This window comes from Magallana gigas, chromosome 1 (assembly GCF_963853765.1).
Source record: "Magallana gigas chromosome 1, xbMagGiga1.1, whole genome shotgun sequence".
Taxonomy (NCBI): Eukaryota; Metazoa; Mollusca; class Bivalvia; order Ostreida; family Ostreidae; genus Magallana; species Magallana gigas.
This window is the reverse complement of record NC_088853.1, coordinates 57,776,089-57,793,154: the sequence shown is the minus strand read 5'-3', so window position 1 is coordinate 57,793,154 and position 17,066 is coordinate 57,776,089. Positions and strand designations below refer to the sequence as shown.

The 17,066-nt window shown below is 33.7% G+C and overlaps 1 protein-coding gene and 1 long non-coding RNA gene across 3 annotated transcripts in view; one reads left to right on the top strand and one right to left on the bottom strand.

The window, feature by feature from the left end:
- Nucleotides 1-17,066, bottom strand: part of LOC105340220 (uncharacterized) — a 114,988-nt gene that overhangs the window by 21,095 nt on the left and 76,827 nt on the right. The window lies entirely within an intron of this gene.
- LOC105348685 (uncharacterized) overlaps nt 1-17,066 on the top strand; it is an 89,373-nt gene that overhangs the window by 69,847 nt on the left and 2,460 nt on the right. Inside the window, exons 13-18 of the mRNA XM_066075871.1 lie at nt 2,051-2,269; nt 2,462-2,500; nt 7,763-7,806; nt 7,986-8,106; nt 10,408-10,536; nt 16,487-16,701. Of these exons, the coding sequence (XP_065931943.1) occupies nt 2,051-2,269; nt 2,462-2,500; nt 7,763-7,806; nt 7,986-8,106; nt 10,408-10,536; nt 16,487-16,644 (710 nt within the window). The 3' untranslated portion in view covers nt 16,645-16,701. The remainder of the gene's footprint in view (nt 1-2,050; nt 2,270-2,461; nt 2,501-7,762; nt 7,807-7,985; nt 8,107-10,407; nt 10,537-16,486; nt 16,702-17,066) is intronic.

The following is a 17,066-nucleotide window of genomic DNA, read 5'->3' as shown; positions in this document are numbered from 1 at the left end:
GTCCCCCGCCGCAACGCGGTGCGGGGACATAGAAATGCCGGGCGTCCGTCCGTGCGTCCGTGTGTCCGTGCGTCCGTGTGTCCGTCCGTCACACTTTTTTGTAAGCGCTCTCATGCCTACAAATTTTGACGGATTTTCATTAAATTTATACCAAATGTATATACCACTATTACCTTGGTCAAGTTCGAAAATCAGCCTTGGTCGATACTTTTTGTTGGAGTTATGGTACTTTGACCGCAATAATGACTCTGTTTTATCCAAAAATTGACCTTATAAGCGCTCTCATGCCTACAAATTTTGACGGATTTTCACTAAATTTATACCAATTGTATATACCACTATTACCTTGGACGAGTTCGAAAATCAGCATTGGTCGATACTTTTTGTTGGAGTTATGAGACTTTGACCGCAATTATGACTCGTTTTTATCCAAAAATTGACCTTGTAAGCGCTCTCATGCCTACAAATTTTGACAGATTTTCATTAAATTTATACCAAATGTTTATACCACTATTACCTTGGTCAAGTTCGAAAATCAGCATTGGTCGATACTTTTTGTTGGAGTTATGGTACTTTGACCGCAATAATGACTCCGTTTTATCCAAAAATTGACCTTGTAAGCGCTCTCATGCCTACAAATTTTGACAGATTTTCATTAAATTTATACCAAATGTTTATACCACTAATACTTTGGTCAAGTTCGAAAATCAGCATTGGTCGATGGACTCGATACTAGTATACTGCTTGACCGGCGGGGGACTCAGGAATTCTGTTCTTGTTGATTTTACATTAGTTACAAAAATGTCATCGACCTCACCGCCTCGACAAAGGAAAAGATATTATTCAAAGTTTAACGTTGACTGGCTGAAAGTATTTGACTTTCTTCATAGATCAAAAAAGGGGAACAGTATGCGTTTTGTACGTTTTGTCTTACCGATTTCTCAATAAGCCATGGGGGGAAAAACGACATTGATAAACACAGAAACATGTACGGAGAAACACAGGGACTCATACAAGCGCAGATTTCGACAGTCAACTTTGAAAACTATGTTTAACATAGACTCAGGTGGCATGGAAGACAAAGTTTGCCAAGCTGAGGTAATGTTCGTTGAATATCTTGATTCTGGATGATGAGGATCTGGATGCCTTGGGTGATGAGTGTCATGTTTTGTCTGTTTCCCCTGATGAAAACCTACTATCATTTGAAGACCAAAACATCAACAGATTTTGGCTGGACATGTCAAGGATGAAGTTTGCAAACGGTCAAATTAGATTTCCCAAACTTTGTTCTACTATAACAGTGGCCATGACTATTCCCAACTCAAATGCAGAATGTGAAAGGATGTTTTGTCATTTGAAAAAAATACAGACAAGTTTCAGATCTGAACTATCAAATGACACTATTTCTTCAATTTTGGCCACAAAGTTAAATAATAACAAAAGTTGTTTTGAATCAATTCCAGAAAAGACAACTCTAAGAAAAGCAAAGCTATAAGCTACCAAATCCTACACCAATGAACACAAATAAATCTTTCTTTGCATGTGATAATAGTGTTACTGTTTCATTTATTGCATTCCTTCATATTCCTTATTGTAGCCATTAGCTTCACATGAAAATTGAAACCTTCGCACGCCGCGCGCAATGCTACCATTTTTGAGTTCAAAATCTACCTATTTTTCATCACTGGAGGTTAACATGTATGTTAAAATGGAAAGCCACTTCAGATTTCTTGAATCTTAAAGTTTTGTGGAAGTTCCCCTAAATTCCCTGGCAAGGTTTACCTGTGGATTAAGATGTTATGCTCAACTCAACTCACAAGCAGTATATTCTATCCTGTTGATGTCTGATTAAAATGATCTCCATTATGCATGCGTATTATAGTTTTAACCAGACTGATCCCTTGAAGGACCCTTCTATCCATGCTGGGGAAAGGTCCTTATCACACCCACCCACCCACCCACACACACCCTTCCTTTACGAACAACCTGCCTAAAGAGAAAGTTACACAAATGACAACCATCTTTTAAATGTTTTTATTGAATTTTACAGAATTTATTGAATTAATGGCACCAGGTATTTCATTGCCGGACGTTCTAAACTTTTACACCAAAATTGATGAGGAACATGTGACTGTTGACCCAGAGGAGTTAGAGGAGAGAAGACATCTAGTTTTAAATAAAGATGTTCAATGCCAAGCAAAACAATTTTTTACAGAGGATGCCTGGCTAGGCATTATGAATACACTCAAAATGCTAGCTGCAGATACTGGTAAGCTTTTTTTGGTGAATTTTAAGTTAAATTCTATATATTAATTTACAGATACTTTTAGTTGACTGTCAAAAAATTATGTTATTAAAGATTAAGATATACATGTATTGTGTCTGAAAAAGTGATAAATTGTCAGGTGCTCAAGAAATGCCATGTTAATATACATTTTTTTCTTTCCTCTGTTTTTTTAAGAGAACAAAATTCAAAAGCAAAGCAAAACATCCTCATCAGGTAATTTTTTCTTTATAATATGTTTTACGGTGCTACCGTTCTGGCGAGCGCAGCAAGAATTACACATACCTTGCATCATTGTCAACTTATATAACGAACGTCAAAGAATTTTTGAGAGAGTATTGCTCTACAATAAGTATGCCAAAGGTACTAATTTTAATGGTTATGATACATACAGCGCAACCCCCTTCCCAGAGAGAGAGAGAGAGAGAGAGAGATGGAGCCTGGTACCTGTTTGTGTGTTATTTCCCACTTTTAAATTTAATGGTCTGACTATATGCAATATCTACATAATTTTTTAAACTGTTTATTTTTCATTTTATTCCTTTTTATCTAGTTCAAAATGTCCTATTGTTTATTTACCGGTAAATCCTCCCTACTTATGCATGCACAATTAGCTTAAAAATGGATCCATATGACAGTAAAGTATGACTCTTGCTAATATATATACATAAAATCTCTATATTAAAAAAAATTAATAATAATCATAATTATGTCAATGAGGCAGGTATCGCAGTCTATACTGAAATAGCTAGTACACGCATTACAGATGTTTGATCCACCTCTAAATTTATCGCGGGAAATATAGCGCGAGTGGACTGTGACGTCATCCATGACTTTGTTCGTCTTTGTTTACGTTTCTCGACTCAATACGGAGGTATGGAAGCATGTAACAAATCTTTTGAGTCTCGCCAAAGCATATGCAGTACTCAAAACGTGTCTTCAAACTTTAAGTCACTGTAAATTACGAGTTAAAAGTCGGCCATTTTTGGCATAGCACCACGGGTGAAAACATTAGAGAGCATTATGGGACGTAGACAAAAAATTTTGTTTGATGAACTGTAGGTTTAGCTCGTTCTTTTTCCCGCGCACACTGGTTCTTAGAGCTCGCTGCGCTCGCTATAAAAATTGTGACACCTGGACCAATACTAAGGCTGCAAGAGGGGTTCAAAGTTTAAAATAGAAATATATAGGGAAAATCTTTAAAAAGCTTTTTCTCAAGAACTACAATCCTCCAATTTTCCTAAAATTATAGCTTTCATTGGGGATGTCCTTTAATAAAGATTTAAAGTGGGGAGGTGATCGTCATTACAATATTATGATTTTTCTACTCCAGAATGAAACTTAATTAAATGCATATATGAGGCTCCTCAACAAGTTTGTGAAAGAGTAAAAATTATGCTTACTCAGGTGACCGTTAAGGCTTTTTGGCCTCTTATTTTATACAGGATCTATTATATGATATTATTCAGATTTTTTGTATATGACTCTAAAAAACTGATTTTATTATGTCTGTTGTTGCTCAAGTGAGTGATGTGGCTCATGGGCTTCTTGTTATCCCCATCACGCAACTTGTTGCGAAGGGGATATAGCATCGCTACCGTGCGTGTGTGTGTTCGTATGTATGTATGTATGTATGTATGTATGTATGTATGTATGTATGTGTGAGTGTGTACTACATCTCAATTTTTCTATTAAATTTAAAAAAAAAACTTCCAATGGAATTTCCTTAACCTTTGCACAAGTATGCCTCATTGTAAAAGATTAAAACAAATGCAATGTCATATTAATTGGTCAATTTTTAATGCAAAAACTTAGATAAAATTACACCATTGTAAAGGAGGGGGGGGGCATACCGTATATACTCGCTTATAAGTCGGTATTTTGGGAGTAGAAATTTGAATAAAAAGTAGGGGTCCGACTTATAGGCGTGACATACAATCAGATAATTTTTCCACTGAGTAAAACTTCGTTTTTGGGTGCCATTTTGCTTCCAACTTTTGACTTGCGATCCATATACTTGACATTTTTTTTTAATTACTAAAAAGATAAACACTTAATAAATACATTGAATGTTTCAACTGTATTTCTTAAAATATGGACAAGGTTTATTTGATAGTATTTTTTATTTAGACAGGCAATTATTTACGCCTGAGGTGATAATAGCTGTAGGTATAACTGTACTTAAAACAACACAAGCCAACACTGAGTTTAGGAGGCTAATTACTAATCCTAATCAGTCAGTGGGGGATAAAATCACTGTCATTTTATTTCCAGTAGCATTTAAAATAGTTTTTGAGCTATAATCAAGTTGTAATGAGTGTTTAAAAAATATAATGGCGTCCAAAATCGTAAGTTACAAACTTCAAGAAAGATAACTCTGTTTACAGAAAACTATTAAAAAACATGGCGTCTAAAAGCGATCTAGTGGGATTACAGAACAGCAATTTCTGTTTAATACTTAAAAATTAAACACAAGAATAATTGCTGGTCTGTTTAAAAAAAAATAAAGATCGATTTATAATTATTCATAATTAATTACACATGAGGTGATAATAGCTATATTGGTGGCTGTAGGTGGCATGTCACCTAAAACAACACAAGCTAACACACCACTTTTAAAAGGGGCTATACCATCTTAATCAGTCAACAGGGGATCAAAATCACTATCATTTAATTTTCAATAGTATTTTAAATATTTTTATAGCTTACACCAAGTTTTCATCAGTGTATCATTAACAAAAAATGGCGTCCAAAATCGAAAGTTATTCATCCAGGATAGATGTGTTAACTAAACACAACACTTTTAATTAAAATGCATTGCATCTAGAAATGATAACAGAGGGGTCAAACACCAATATTTTTTTATCTAGAATATAGTCATGCTTGATAAAATGTACTTATTTTATTGGCAATCTGTAGACTGATTATCCAGAAAAAATTACCCGACTTATAAGAGGGTCATTGGCAAAATCTTGAAAATAAACTTGAAAAATGACAACCGACTTATAGGCGAACAATACTTATAGGCGAGTATATACGGTACATTATGACAAAATTTGTTAAAAACTAAATATAATTACCATAGATTGCACACTTCCGTAAAATAAAAAATAAAAAATGCATGTGCCTTTCAAAACCATTAATACTATTATAAATTATTATTTCATTAAATCAATGTCATAACCAACTTTGTATACGAGTTATCAATCGAACTTTCTGAGTAAGAGTTATCAATTTGAAACCAAAGTGAAAGTAAGCAGTTCAAATCAACAGCTTGATATTTTTTGGATTTAGATCGAGTACAGGTAAAGAAAATGTAGTTTTTGCAGTAATGAAGGGATAGTAGAATGTGGTCTTATCATTAACATAACTATATATTCCTAAATAATACATCTCTACACACAATAACTCATGTCGCGAGGGGATGCTCCGCTTAGCGGTGCCCTTGTTTAATAAGTTTTCTTGTTATGTCACAAATAAGGTAATGTTATTCCTATGCCCTAAAAAATGCCTAATCACTCTGGAAATAGTTATGACTGCCCCACTCCCCATCGCCCAAAACTGATACATGTCAAAGGAAATAGTTATTTTGCCATCCCATTAATGTTACTGTACATTCCTTATTTTATGCAAGAACTTAATTCTGCAATTCCATTGTTTTGTATTAAATCGCGAGGACCAATTTTTGGTTATATAATAGTTTAATAGTATTGCTGACACCGTGTGTAATGGAGGTGTTAATTTCCTATACCTTTTGACTCTGGCTTTGGTAACTGTGACTTGGTCAGTGTTTATGAAACGATTTCCAGTGAAGCAGGCATAACACTGTTCTATAGATCTCAAAAATGTGTACAAATATGTACAAATGATGATTGATGATTAATTAAAGTCTTTCTTAACTTCTTCTGACCCTAAATCAACTTATGTGTTTAATTTAAGTTTGACTTAAACCCTAGATATTATTTATTATAATTTGATTGATCATTATTGAAGATACTTGATTGATGCCTTATTTAAGAATAATCCTCTAGTGAAGCTATTACCATTTAAGACTGTTATAATTTATTTTGAATGTGATTTGCAAATGAATTTCATACAAGTGCTTGGAATACATTATCTGACATGCAGAACGATGCGTGTAACCTGAAAAATAAATCCAATATATAATAATTTTGTCACCATATAATTGACGTGTATTTTTGGAAATATAGCTAGGATATAAGTCCTTTAATATGTATAACTCCATAAAGCTGACTTTATTAAGGCCCTGCTCTGCAGGCGCCTCATAATGATCAATCTGTCCATCCATCTTTCTGTCTGTCTGTCCGTCCGAGATTGCTTGTCTGGAGCATACAATACCGATCAGACCCAACCTAACACCAAGGTAATTAAACCTCAGCTAAACCTTGGATTTACTTTTGGGGTTTACTTTGGGTTTACTTTTTGAAAAGTTTGTGTCCACTCGGGGTTTACTTTTGGTCTACTTGGAAATAGCTTTTGAGATCAGCTGTACGCACTGAAGTGTGAAGCAGACCCGTCTTTTATCTTACCATCCTCAGGGTTGTCACTAAAAATTAAAGTAGAAGGAAGAAAAAAGTAAATAGAAGTTCTGATGGCCGGTCTAGCTTATAGCTAGATTGTGTTTGAAATGCAATAATAGCTGGGTAATTATGTCATTATAGGCAGAGAACCAACATGATGCCTTTGTTCAAAGGATATGCAGTGACCATAAATGATGTTTGAAGGTCAGGTGTCAAGGTCATATCAGACCATTGTAAAATTCATTTTTAAGAGCATGCATACTCTCCACTTACCGCTATTTAGCTAATACTTCACCTAAACAGAGCTGTTTATTCATTGATGTGCAGTGACCTTGAACCAAGCCAAAGTGAAGGTCATAGTGGATCTCTTTATAATCAGTTTTAGACTGTAGATTTTTTCCCATATGCTTAATCTTCGTTATATTGAACAAAAATGCCTGTATGTAAGGGGTAATGAGATTAAATAGAAAGTTCTATGCCAGCTGGAAAGTTCAAGATCGAGGTCAAAGCAAAATTCACTGAAAAACTTTTCATCCTATTGTCCATTATTTGAGCCATGCTATTTGAGATGGTCACCATCTCAATGTTGTCTAGTTATTGCTATTGTTACACAAGATATGGCACATAGGGCCCTTGTTCGAACTGGTTTTTAAGTCCTAACTAACTTGTAAGTTGTTAGAACTTGTTTCTGATCCTTTTGTTTATTCAATAAAATATGTTCAAAACAAACAAAACAAACTAATTTTCTTCAAATCTAATAAATCACTTATAATTTGTTGGGGTTGTTTTTGTATTCTGTTACATCATGTTTTCATTAAAAGATTTAATTGTAAATTGTGCTATTGAAGTAATTTTATGCATAATTATGATTATTGAATGTCTTTAAAGCAGTCGGTTGATAAAGTTTAATTAATATAAAAATGATTTGTTGTTATAGGGTTAAAGAGAACCATAATTGACGATGACCTTTCAGAAAGTGAGGTATATATCAAACCAAAAGGATTTTACATTAGTGATTCAAATATGTAATACATGTAGTACAATTACCAGTACTTGTATGTATCATTATTTTTATTATGTAATTTTTCTCACACTAACTATGTCACATTTGTTAGAAAGACTGATTAAAAGGCAAAGTATTTTTGACTATTTTCTCTTAGGTTCCTGGCCCAAGTCGAATGAAAAGATCAAAGAAAAATAAATTTGATAGTGTTTCTTACATTTGTGAGGATAATTCATCAGAAGAACAATCATCAAACAACGATAACATATCCAAGGAAGGTAATTATAAGAAATTTTGGAATCCATGTACATTCAGACATGCAGGAACAAGCAATTTTTATTTAATATAAACATTAATCATTCAATATGTTAGGACTTGAATTCATTCTGAGCGTATTTGCTAAAGTGGTGTTTTACTGTAAACATTGTCACTATTTTACAATGAAAACATATTCTATAGTTGATCTATGAAAAGCATGTATTAAGTACAAAGTGATATTCAATTACTGAAAAGCATTTCACCAGGTAGGAGTATTTGACATAAATCGATCACCATTAAGGGAAAAAGTGAAAAAAAAACCCATGAAATGAATTTTTAACCGGGATTTCCAAAGAAAAATCCGGTTATTGAAATGGTGAAAATGGCAGGCGCGCGGCTGCCAAAAGAGAACCCTTATTCAACGGATAACTCCTTCTACAGTCTTTAAGATAGAAAGTTGTTCTGGACATATATAAGAGGTGTGCATATTGCTCGGATTTTGATTTTGGATAACTTATGAAAAAAATTCCAGCTGTTGAACTTAGTCATTTTAAGCTCACTGAGTCGGGGGGAGCTTATGCTATACCCCTGGCTTCGGCGTCTGGACTTCTTTAAAGTTTTTGTTGCAGGTCCTGTATCTAAGTTATTACTTCCCCTATCTTCACCAAACTTGCATAGATGATGCATCTGGACCTACTTATGGACTTGAAAGACTTGGATGCTGAATCTGGTCCATGAATTTCAGATGCTGGAGGAGGTTAAGGTTTTTGGAGCACAGGGGTGTGCAATTACAAAATTTGGCTACTAGCCCAGGGGCTACTGGCAGTAGCAAAGTTACCAGCCCAAAGTTAAAACTTACTAGCGCAACATTTTCTTCATATCAGTTGAATTAAAACATGTCAAATAGATAATAATGCAAACAATATTTATATAGTTTTATCAACATTACGATCAGTTGTATCCAACTGCTGATTATTGTTGTCATCAAGGCGATCAAACGAATGTTTACGCTTACTTATCGTCAGGTACTTCTCCATGTTTGAAAACAAAGCGTCATTGTCATGCGGACCAGCGATTAGTACGCACAATGCACAAACATTAAAGGGAATGAGAGATCTTGATTTTGCAGAACAGTTATGTCGTACATAAAATCAGTCGAAGTTATAATGACACTTATGGAAGTCTGATTTCGTTTATCATCGTTATTATTTACTAGCCCGACGGGCTACCACAGTGAGGATTTCTGCTAGCCCGACCTCTAAAATTGGTAGCCCCAGGCGTCGGCGATAGTAATTGCTCACCCCTGGAGCAGGTTAAAAGTTTTTGGTGCAGGTGCGATTTGATAGCAATTTCAAAGTTACTACTGGTCCTAACTCCTAACGTTACCAAACTTGCATGGATAGTGCGTCTTATGATACTGAGGCACCTGACAGGCTTGAATGCTGAATCTGAGCGATAGATTTCGGATGCTGGAAGAGGTTAAGGTTTTAAGAGCTGGTTGAAGTTTTTGGAGCAGGTGCCCTCTGATGATTATATTTTAGTTATTACTGGTCCTAACTTCACCAAACTTGCATGGATGATGCATCTTATGACACTGATGCACCTGACAGGCTTGAAATCAATGTTGAATCTGAGTCGTAAAAGGTTTCAGATGCTGGATTGCTGGATGAAGTTTAGTTATTTTGGAACATGTCACATGTTTGATAGATAATAGTACTATTTCAAACTTGCACAGTTGATTAAACTATATTATAAATGAATTGCACAGGTTGCTTCAGATGCAAAGCCTAGTCTCCATTATCAAGGATGCAAAAAAATCTCCTCACTCATCCCTACTTGATAGATGTGTTTGTTGTTTAATTATATAACATGATTCCTATGATATAGTACACATATAGTTTGTAAGTATCATAGGATGCAATATCATTTTTTATATTATTGTATTGATAAACAACGTATCTTATAATACTGTATGAAATAAAGATATAATTATAACAATTTTTAAACATATGATATAAGATATTGTGTCGAAACAGTAACCATGAATCATTAACTATGATTTTCATACAATATGATAAAGGTGGTCACTTAGAAGTGATGCCTCATAAAGGTGATGCCTCATCTCGGTGAGCTTTGTAATCTGTGATTAACTATATTTTGACAATTATTGCATATAGAGTACCCCATTTCTCGGGATAGGTACATGTACATGTAGTGTTCATCAATTCTGGGTTGACAAATAGTGATAGATACTGTTCACACAAAAGAAAACCTAGTTTGCTGTCACATTGAAAGCTTTTCTATTGTATTTGTGTTAATAGAAGAGAAGAGTCCAGTTGTCAAGGGCCAGAGACATACCTGGTTACCAGAGGAGAATGCTGCGATTGAGCGTTTCTTCAACAGTCACATTGACGATACATCTAAACCTGGAAACAAAGGAAAACTGCATGGTAAAGTATACATGTAGTATATAAATTAAAGGGGAAGGAAACTAAATATATGTTCTACAAATTAATTATCAACACTATAATTGTAAATTGTATATATTTTTCTTAAAACACCTGGAATAATGAATAAATCAAGAAATGTCAAAAGCTTAATTTAGATTCGTCATGAGAGCTTCCATTTAACTTTAATCTTTTAACGTTGCACCATATATTCTGGTTTGTTTTCCTATTTAAGGAATGTCATATGGGTTGGATTCAATTTTTAACAAACTGATGTCAACTTACTGTTGAATGCATATGTTGTTGTACTACTTTGTCCATTAAGGTCTTCCGTTTCGAACGGAAGACCTTATAGTGATTGTAATGTTTTTTATTATTAAGGTCTTCCGTTTTCCAACGGAAGACCTTATTGTTTTCGTTTGGTTTCTTTTTAAGGTCTTCCGTTTTCCAACGGAAGACCTTATTGTTTTCGTTCGGTTTCTTTTTCCCTATTATTATTATTTTTTTTCTTACAAAATTTGTGCAGGCGATTTCTCGAAAATGGCTCAGCCGATTTTCGTGAAACTTTCAGATCTAATAGATATTAATCCGAACTTAATATACATTTTTTTATTTTGATGACGTCATTTCCGTTCTTGAGAAAATGACGTTTTAACGATTTTCAGAGGGTCAGCTTGTCCAGGGATCTCCTCCTAAACGGTAAAAGATATTGAGTTCAAACTTTCAGGGATTGTAGACAAGAGATTTTAGATGTGCTATTTGGCGTTCATATTTGTCATGCTCAAAAGGCGTTTAAGCTCGCCTGGTCCCGAAAATTGAGACTAAAAAAACGTCGTAATTTTTAATGGTTTTCTTAGTTTGTCTCTTTTCTGAAAAATATTTTGTTAACACTTGTAATGCAAAAAAGATTTATATTTAAAAGACCTTTCATTTGATATCAAGAAAAAGGGGCTGGCCCCTCAAATTAAGGGACCAGAGGCTCTAAAGTCTTTCATCTGTAGCCCTTTACTGAGTGATATTTTGTGAACAGTTATAGAAGCAAATATGTTTATTTTACAGTTATGTATCCAATAAATGTAATGATTTTATCATGTCTTACGTAATTAGGGGTTTTTAAGGGCCTAAAGTCCAGAATTTTGATCACCCATATCTCAGAAAGGAAAAATATTTTTGAAATGCAGTATAGAAGTAAAGATGCTCAAAATAATGTACTAAATAATATGCAATTTTCAAAATTTCGTTAAATGACCCCTATAAGGAGTTATGGGATCGGCCCCTAAAATGTTATTTCCTATATATCTCAAGAACGGTAACAAATTTCTTAACAATTGTTGAACAAAATGTTATGAGATTTAAATGACCTTTTATTTGATATCAAGAAAAAGGGGCTGGCCCCTCAAATTAGGGGACCAAAGGGCTCTAAAGTCTTTTATCTGTAGCCCTTTACTGAGGGATATTTTGTGAACAGTTATAGAAGCAAATATGTTTATCTTACAGTTATTTATCCAAGCAATGTAATGATTTTATCGCGTGTTACGTAATTAGGGGTTTTTAAGGGCCAAAAGTCCAGAATTTTGATCACCCATATCCCAGAAAGGAAAAATATTTTGAAATGCAGTATAGAAGTAAAGATGCTCAAAATGATGTACTAAATAATATGCAATTTTCAAAATTTTGTTAAATGGCCCCTATAAGGAGTTATGGGATCGGCCTAACCCTAAAATGTTCTTTCCTATATTTCTCAAAAACGGTAACAAATTTATAAACACTTGTTGAACAAAATGTTATGAGATTTAAATGACCTTTTATTTGATATCAAGAAAAAGGGGCTGGCCCCTCAAATTAAGGGACCAAAGGGCTCTAAAGTCTTTCATCTGTAGCCCTTTACTGAGGGATATTTTGTGAACGGTTATAGAAGCAAATATGTTTATCTTACAGTTATTTATCCAAGCAATGTAATGATTTTATCGTGTGTTACTTAATTAGGGGTTTTTTGGGGCCAAAAGTCCAGAATTTTGATCACCCATATCTCAAAAAGGAAATATATTTTGAAATGCAGTATAGAAGTAAAGATAGTCAAAATGATGTACTAAACAATATGCAATTTTCAAAATTTTGTTAAATGGCCCCTATAAGGAGTTAAGGGATCGGCCCCTAAAACGTTCTTTCCTATATATCTCAAGAACGGTAACAAATTTCTTAACACTTGTTAAAAAAATGTGTTAAAATTTAAATGACCTTTTATTTGATATCAAGAAAAAGGGGCTGGCTCCTCAAATTAGGGGACCAAAGGGCTCTAAAGTCTCCATCTGTAGTTCTTTAGTGAGGGATATTTTGTGAAAGGCTATAGAAGCAAATATGTTTATCTTACAATTATGTATCCAAGCAATATAATGTCATGTGTTATGTAATGAGGGGTCATTAGGGGTCAAGAATCCAAAACTATGACCACCTATATCTCAAAAAGAAAAAATATTTTGAAATGCAGTATAGAAGAAAATATGCTAAAAATGATGTACTTAACAACATGCAATCTTCAAAATTTGGTTCAGCGGCTCCAATAAGGAGATAAGGGACCGGCCCCTAAAACTTTTTCTTCTAAGATATCTCAAGAACAGTGACGAATTCTAAACACTTGTTGAACAATGCTCTTACACCTGTAACAAAATAGTATCTGGCCCCCTAGAATGTAGACCCTGTTTTTTTTAATTCTAAATCATGTTTAGCTGTTAAATAGCAAAATCAAGATAGAACAAATTCTAAAATCAGACGGAAGACCTCCTCGTTGCTCGCAACGAGATCGTGTCTAGTTCCCTATTATTATTTTTTTTTTTTCTTACAAAATTTGTGCAGGGGATTTCTCGGAAATGGCTGAACCGATTTTCGTGAAACTTTCAGATCTAATAGATATTAATCCGAACTTAATATACATTTTTTTATTTTGATGACGTCATTTCCGTTCTTAAGAAAATGACGTTTTAGCGATTTTCAGAGGGTCGGCTTGTCCAGGGATCTCCTCCTAAACGGTAAAAGATATTAAATTCAAACTTTTAGGGATTGTAGACAAGAGATTGTAGATGTGCAATTTGGCATTCATATTTGTTATGCTCAAAAGGCGTTAAAGCTCGCCTGGTCCCGAAAATTGAGACTAAAAAACGTCGTAATTTTTCATGGTTTTCTTAGTTTATCTCTTTTTTGAAAAATATTTTGTTAACACATGTAATGCAAAAAAAGTTTATATTTACAAGACCTTCCATTTGATATCAAGAAAAAGGGGCTGGCCCCTAAAATTAGGGAACCAAAGGGCTCTAAAGTCTTTAAAATCTAGCCCTTTACTAAGAAATATTTTGTGAAATGTTAAAGAAGCAAATATGTTTATCTTATAGTTATGTATCCAAGCAATGTAATGATTTTGTTATGCATTACCTAATTAAGGGTTTTTAGGGGCTAAAAGTCCAAAATTTCGATCACACAGAAGAAAAGTTGTTCAAATTAATGTTTTTAACAATATGCAACCTTCAAAATTTTGTTAAACGGCCCCTATAAGGAGATAAGGGATCGGCCCCTAAAACCTTCTTTCTCATATATCTCCAGAATGGTAACACATTTCTAAACACTTGTTGAACAAAATTTGTTTAGAATTAAATGACCTTTCATTTGATATCAAGAAAAAGGGGCTGGCCCCTCAAATAGGTGACCAAAGGGCCCTAAAGTCTTTAATCTGTAGCCCTTTACTGAGAGATATTTTGTGAAAGGTTATAGAAGCAAATATGTTTATCTCACAGTTATGTATCCAAGCAATGTAATGATTTTGTCATGTGTTACGTAATTAAAGGTTTTTAGGGACCAAAAGTCCAAAATTTTGATCACCCATATCTCAGAAAGGAAAAATATTTTAAAATGCAGTACAGAAGAAAAGTTGTTCAAAAAGATGTTCTTAACCATATACAATCTTCAAAATTTCGCCAAACGGCCCCTATGAGGAGATAAGGGATCGGCCCCTAAAACCTTCTTTCTGATATATCTCCAGAACGGTACCGAATTTTTAAACACTTGTTGACAAAATGTTTTCAGAATTAAATGTCCTTTCATTTGATTCCAAGAAAAAGGGGCTGGCCCCTTAAATTAGGGGATTAAAGGGCTCTAATATTTTTTATCTATAGCCCTTTAATGAGAGCCATTTTGGGAAAGGTTATTAATGCTAGATTAGGTATAATACGTTTCTATATCCTTACAATATAATGATTTTCTCTTGCGTTACCCAATTAGGGTTGTTAGGGACCAGATGTAAACAAAATTAATCTTTTCAATCTTGATTGGAGGAAATGCAAGCATTTAAAAAAGCAATGTGATAGAACTTATAAAAAGCGATGCAATGAAGCATTAGTGCTTCACTCCTTTTTCCATATCATGTTTTGTTAACGAAAATCAAAGTCGATGATGTCATATTTTCTTCTAAAAATCGGACGGAAGACCTCCTCGTTGCTCGCAACGAGAATCGTGTCTAGTTATTATTATTTTTTTTTTCCCAGTTTTTGTCCACAAGATTTCTCAGAGATGGCTGGATAGATTTACTATAAGTTTTCAGGATTGATAGAAAATGATCATATCTCTAGGCTTTTTTTTTTTCATTTTTTGAAAATTCATTTCCTGTTGTCCGTTTCCTGTCCCGCGACAAAAGCTTGTCACATCGAGATCTCAAAAACGATAAAGATTTGAACATCCAAACTTTGTGGGATGATAGACCTGTGTATGAACATATGTTAACACTATTTTGTTTTATCCGGCGTAAATTCCGGTCGTCACAGAAAGTACACCAAATTTTAAATTTTTAAAAAATATTTTGGTTATTCAGCATGGAAATAACATTTTAGTTATAAAAATACAAGAGGTCATCTACACATGGTAAATCTACTTCCGGTGAGACATCTCAAATATCTCAGGTAGCCTTCTTTTTGAAAAACAAACTACCCCCAAGATCTCAGAAACTGTGAGAGATCAAGACACAAGACTTGTATGGATAATGGACATTTTAATGAACATGTGTTCAATGGGTTCCATTTGGTCGTACGTCACTTCCGGTTTTCACTCGAAGTGTTCAAGCAATAAAAGTTTTTTTTTTAACTTTAAAATTTTTTTAACAGTTTACTCAATGTGATGAACAATAACGTATTATAGGTAAATGTACTAAAATATGTATTTTCAATTTCTTAATCACTTTCGTTCGTTTCCAGTCCCAAGACAAAAACCTTTTCTCAACGAGATATTATAACAATCAAAAACTTGAACATCCAAACTTTGAGGAAAGACAAGGCAATGTATAAAGATATGTTTACTATGTTTTGTATTATCTGGCGGTAGTCACAGAAAGTACTCAAAAAATGACGTTTTGTCTTTTTTTGTGTATTTCTTGGGAATTCCTTTACAGTATAAATTATATCCATTTTCTGTTTACAAGAGAAGTGGTAATTAAATATTGAGAATGAAAGACATATGGATAATTTTTAGGACAATTTCTCCTTTCGTCAATTTCAGAGCTAGTAGATGGATGATGGTTTAGTGATTTCTGTGATAAAATGCACTTACCTGTAACGCGGAAATGAAACATTTTATAAATAAATATTAGAGAGGCCTGGAGTAGGAAATCTGTTTTTCCAGAAATCAAATATGAATTAAATAATTATAAATTTCTGACTAACTGTCCCTATCTTTTCTTGAGGACAAAAAAGGAAAGAATATATATATAATAATTTGGATTAAATTCAAAGATGCAGGAATGATACCACTCTCCCCTTTTGTATAGTCGACGGTAAATCCTTGCAAACTTTTATTGTTATAACAAACCATCTAATAACAAATTCAACCATATATAGATACTGTTACTTGTTACTCTTATTTTGACATTTTACATTTATAAAATTTTTTAAATCTTTTTTTATTTGATTCTTCACAGTTGCCAGTGACATACGTAACTTCATACTGAGCTATCCAGAAATACTGAAAGATTTTCCGAAGCAGAAAAAAATCCATTTGATTCGAACTAAAATATTAAATCTGAGAAGAAAAAAGAGAGAAAATGCCTTTGAAAGAATAGAGAAATTCAGGACATAATTCTAGCAGTGTCAGAGAGCTGAACACAGTTTCCAGCAGTAAAATTTCTTTTGACCGGTAGGAATTTAATTTAATTGACCTTATAAATTTTCACTTGATTACAAGATCTTGAAACATTTCATTTTCAGTTTATGAAGATTTGCTGTATAGAAGAAATACACGTTCAAGTAATGGTTAAATCAGTGCATCTAGACCCATTTGATGGTATACCTTAATGATAGTAGAACTGGTGATTGGAATAAGAAATGTGCTGTTGTATTTGCTATTGGGAACCTGTAAATATGTGCTTGTTTGACTGTCACTACTGTAAAAGTGGTTATTTATGCGGAAAGGGGGATATACACTAGTTACACAGTAATATCGTTATCTTTATAACATTATCAATTTAATTTTTTGGTAGAATTTAGGAAATTTGTTTTAAA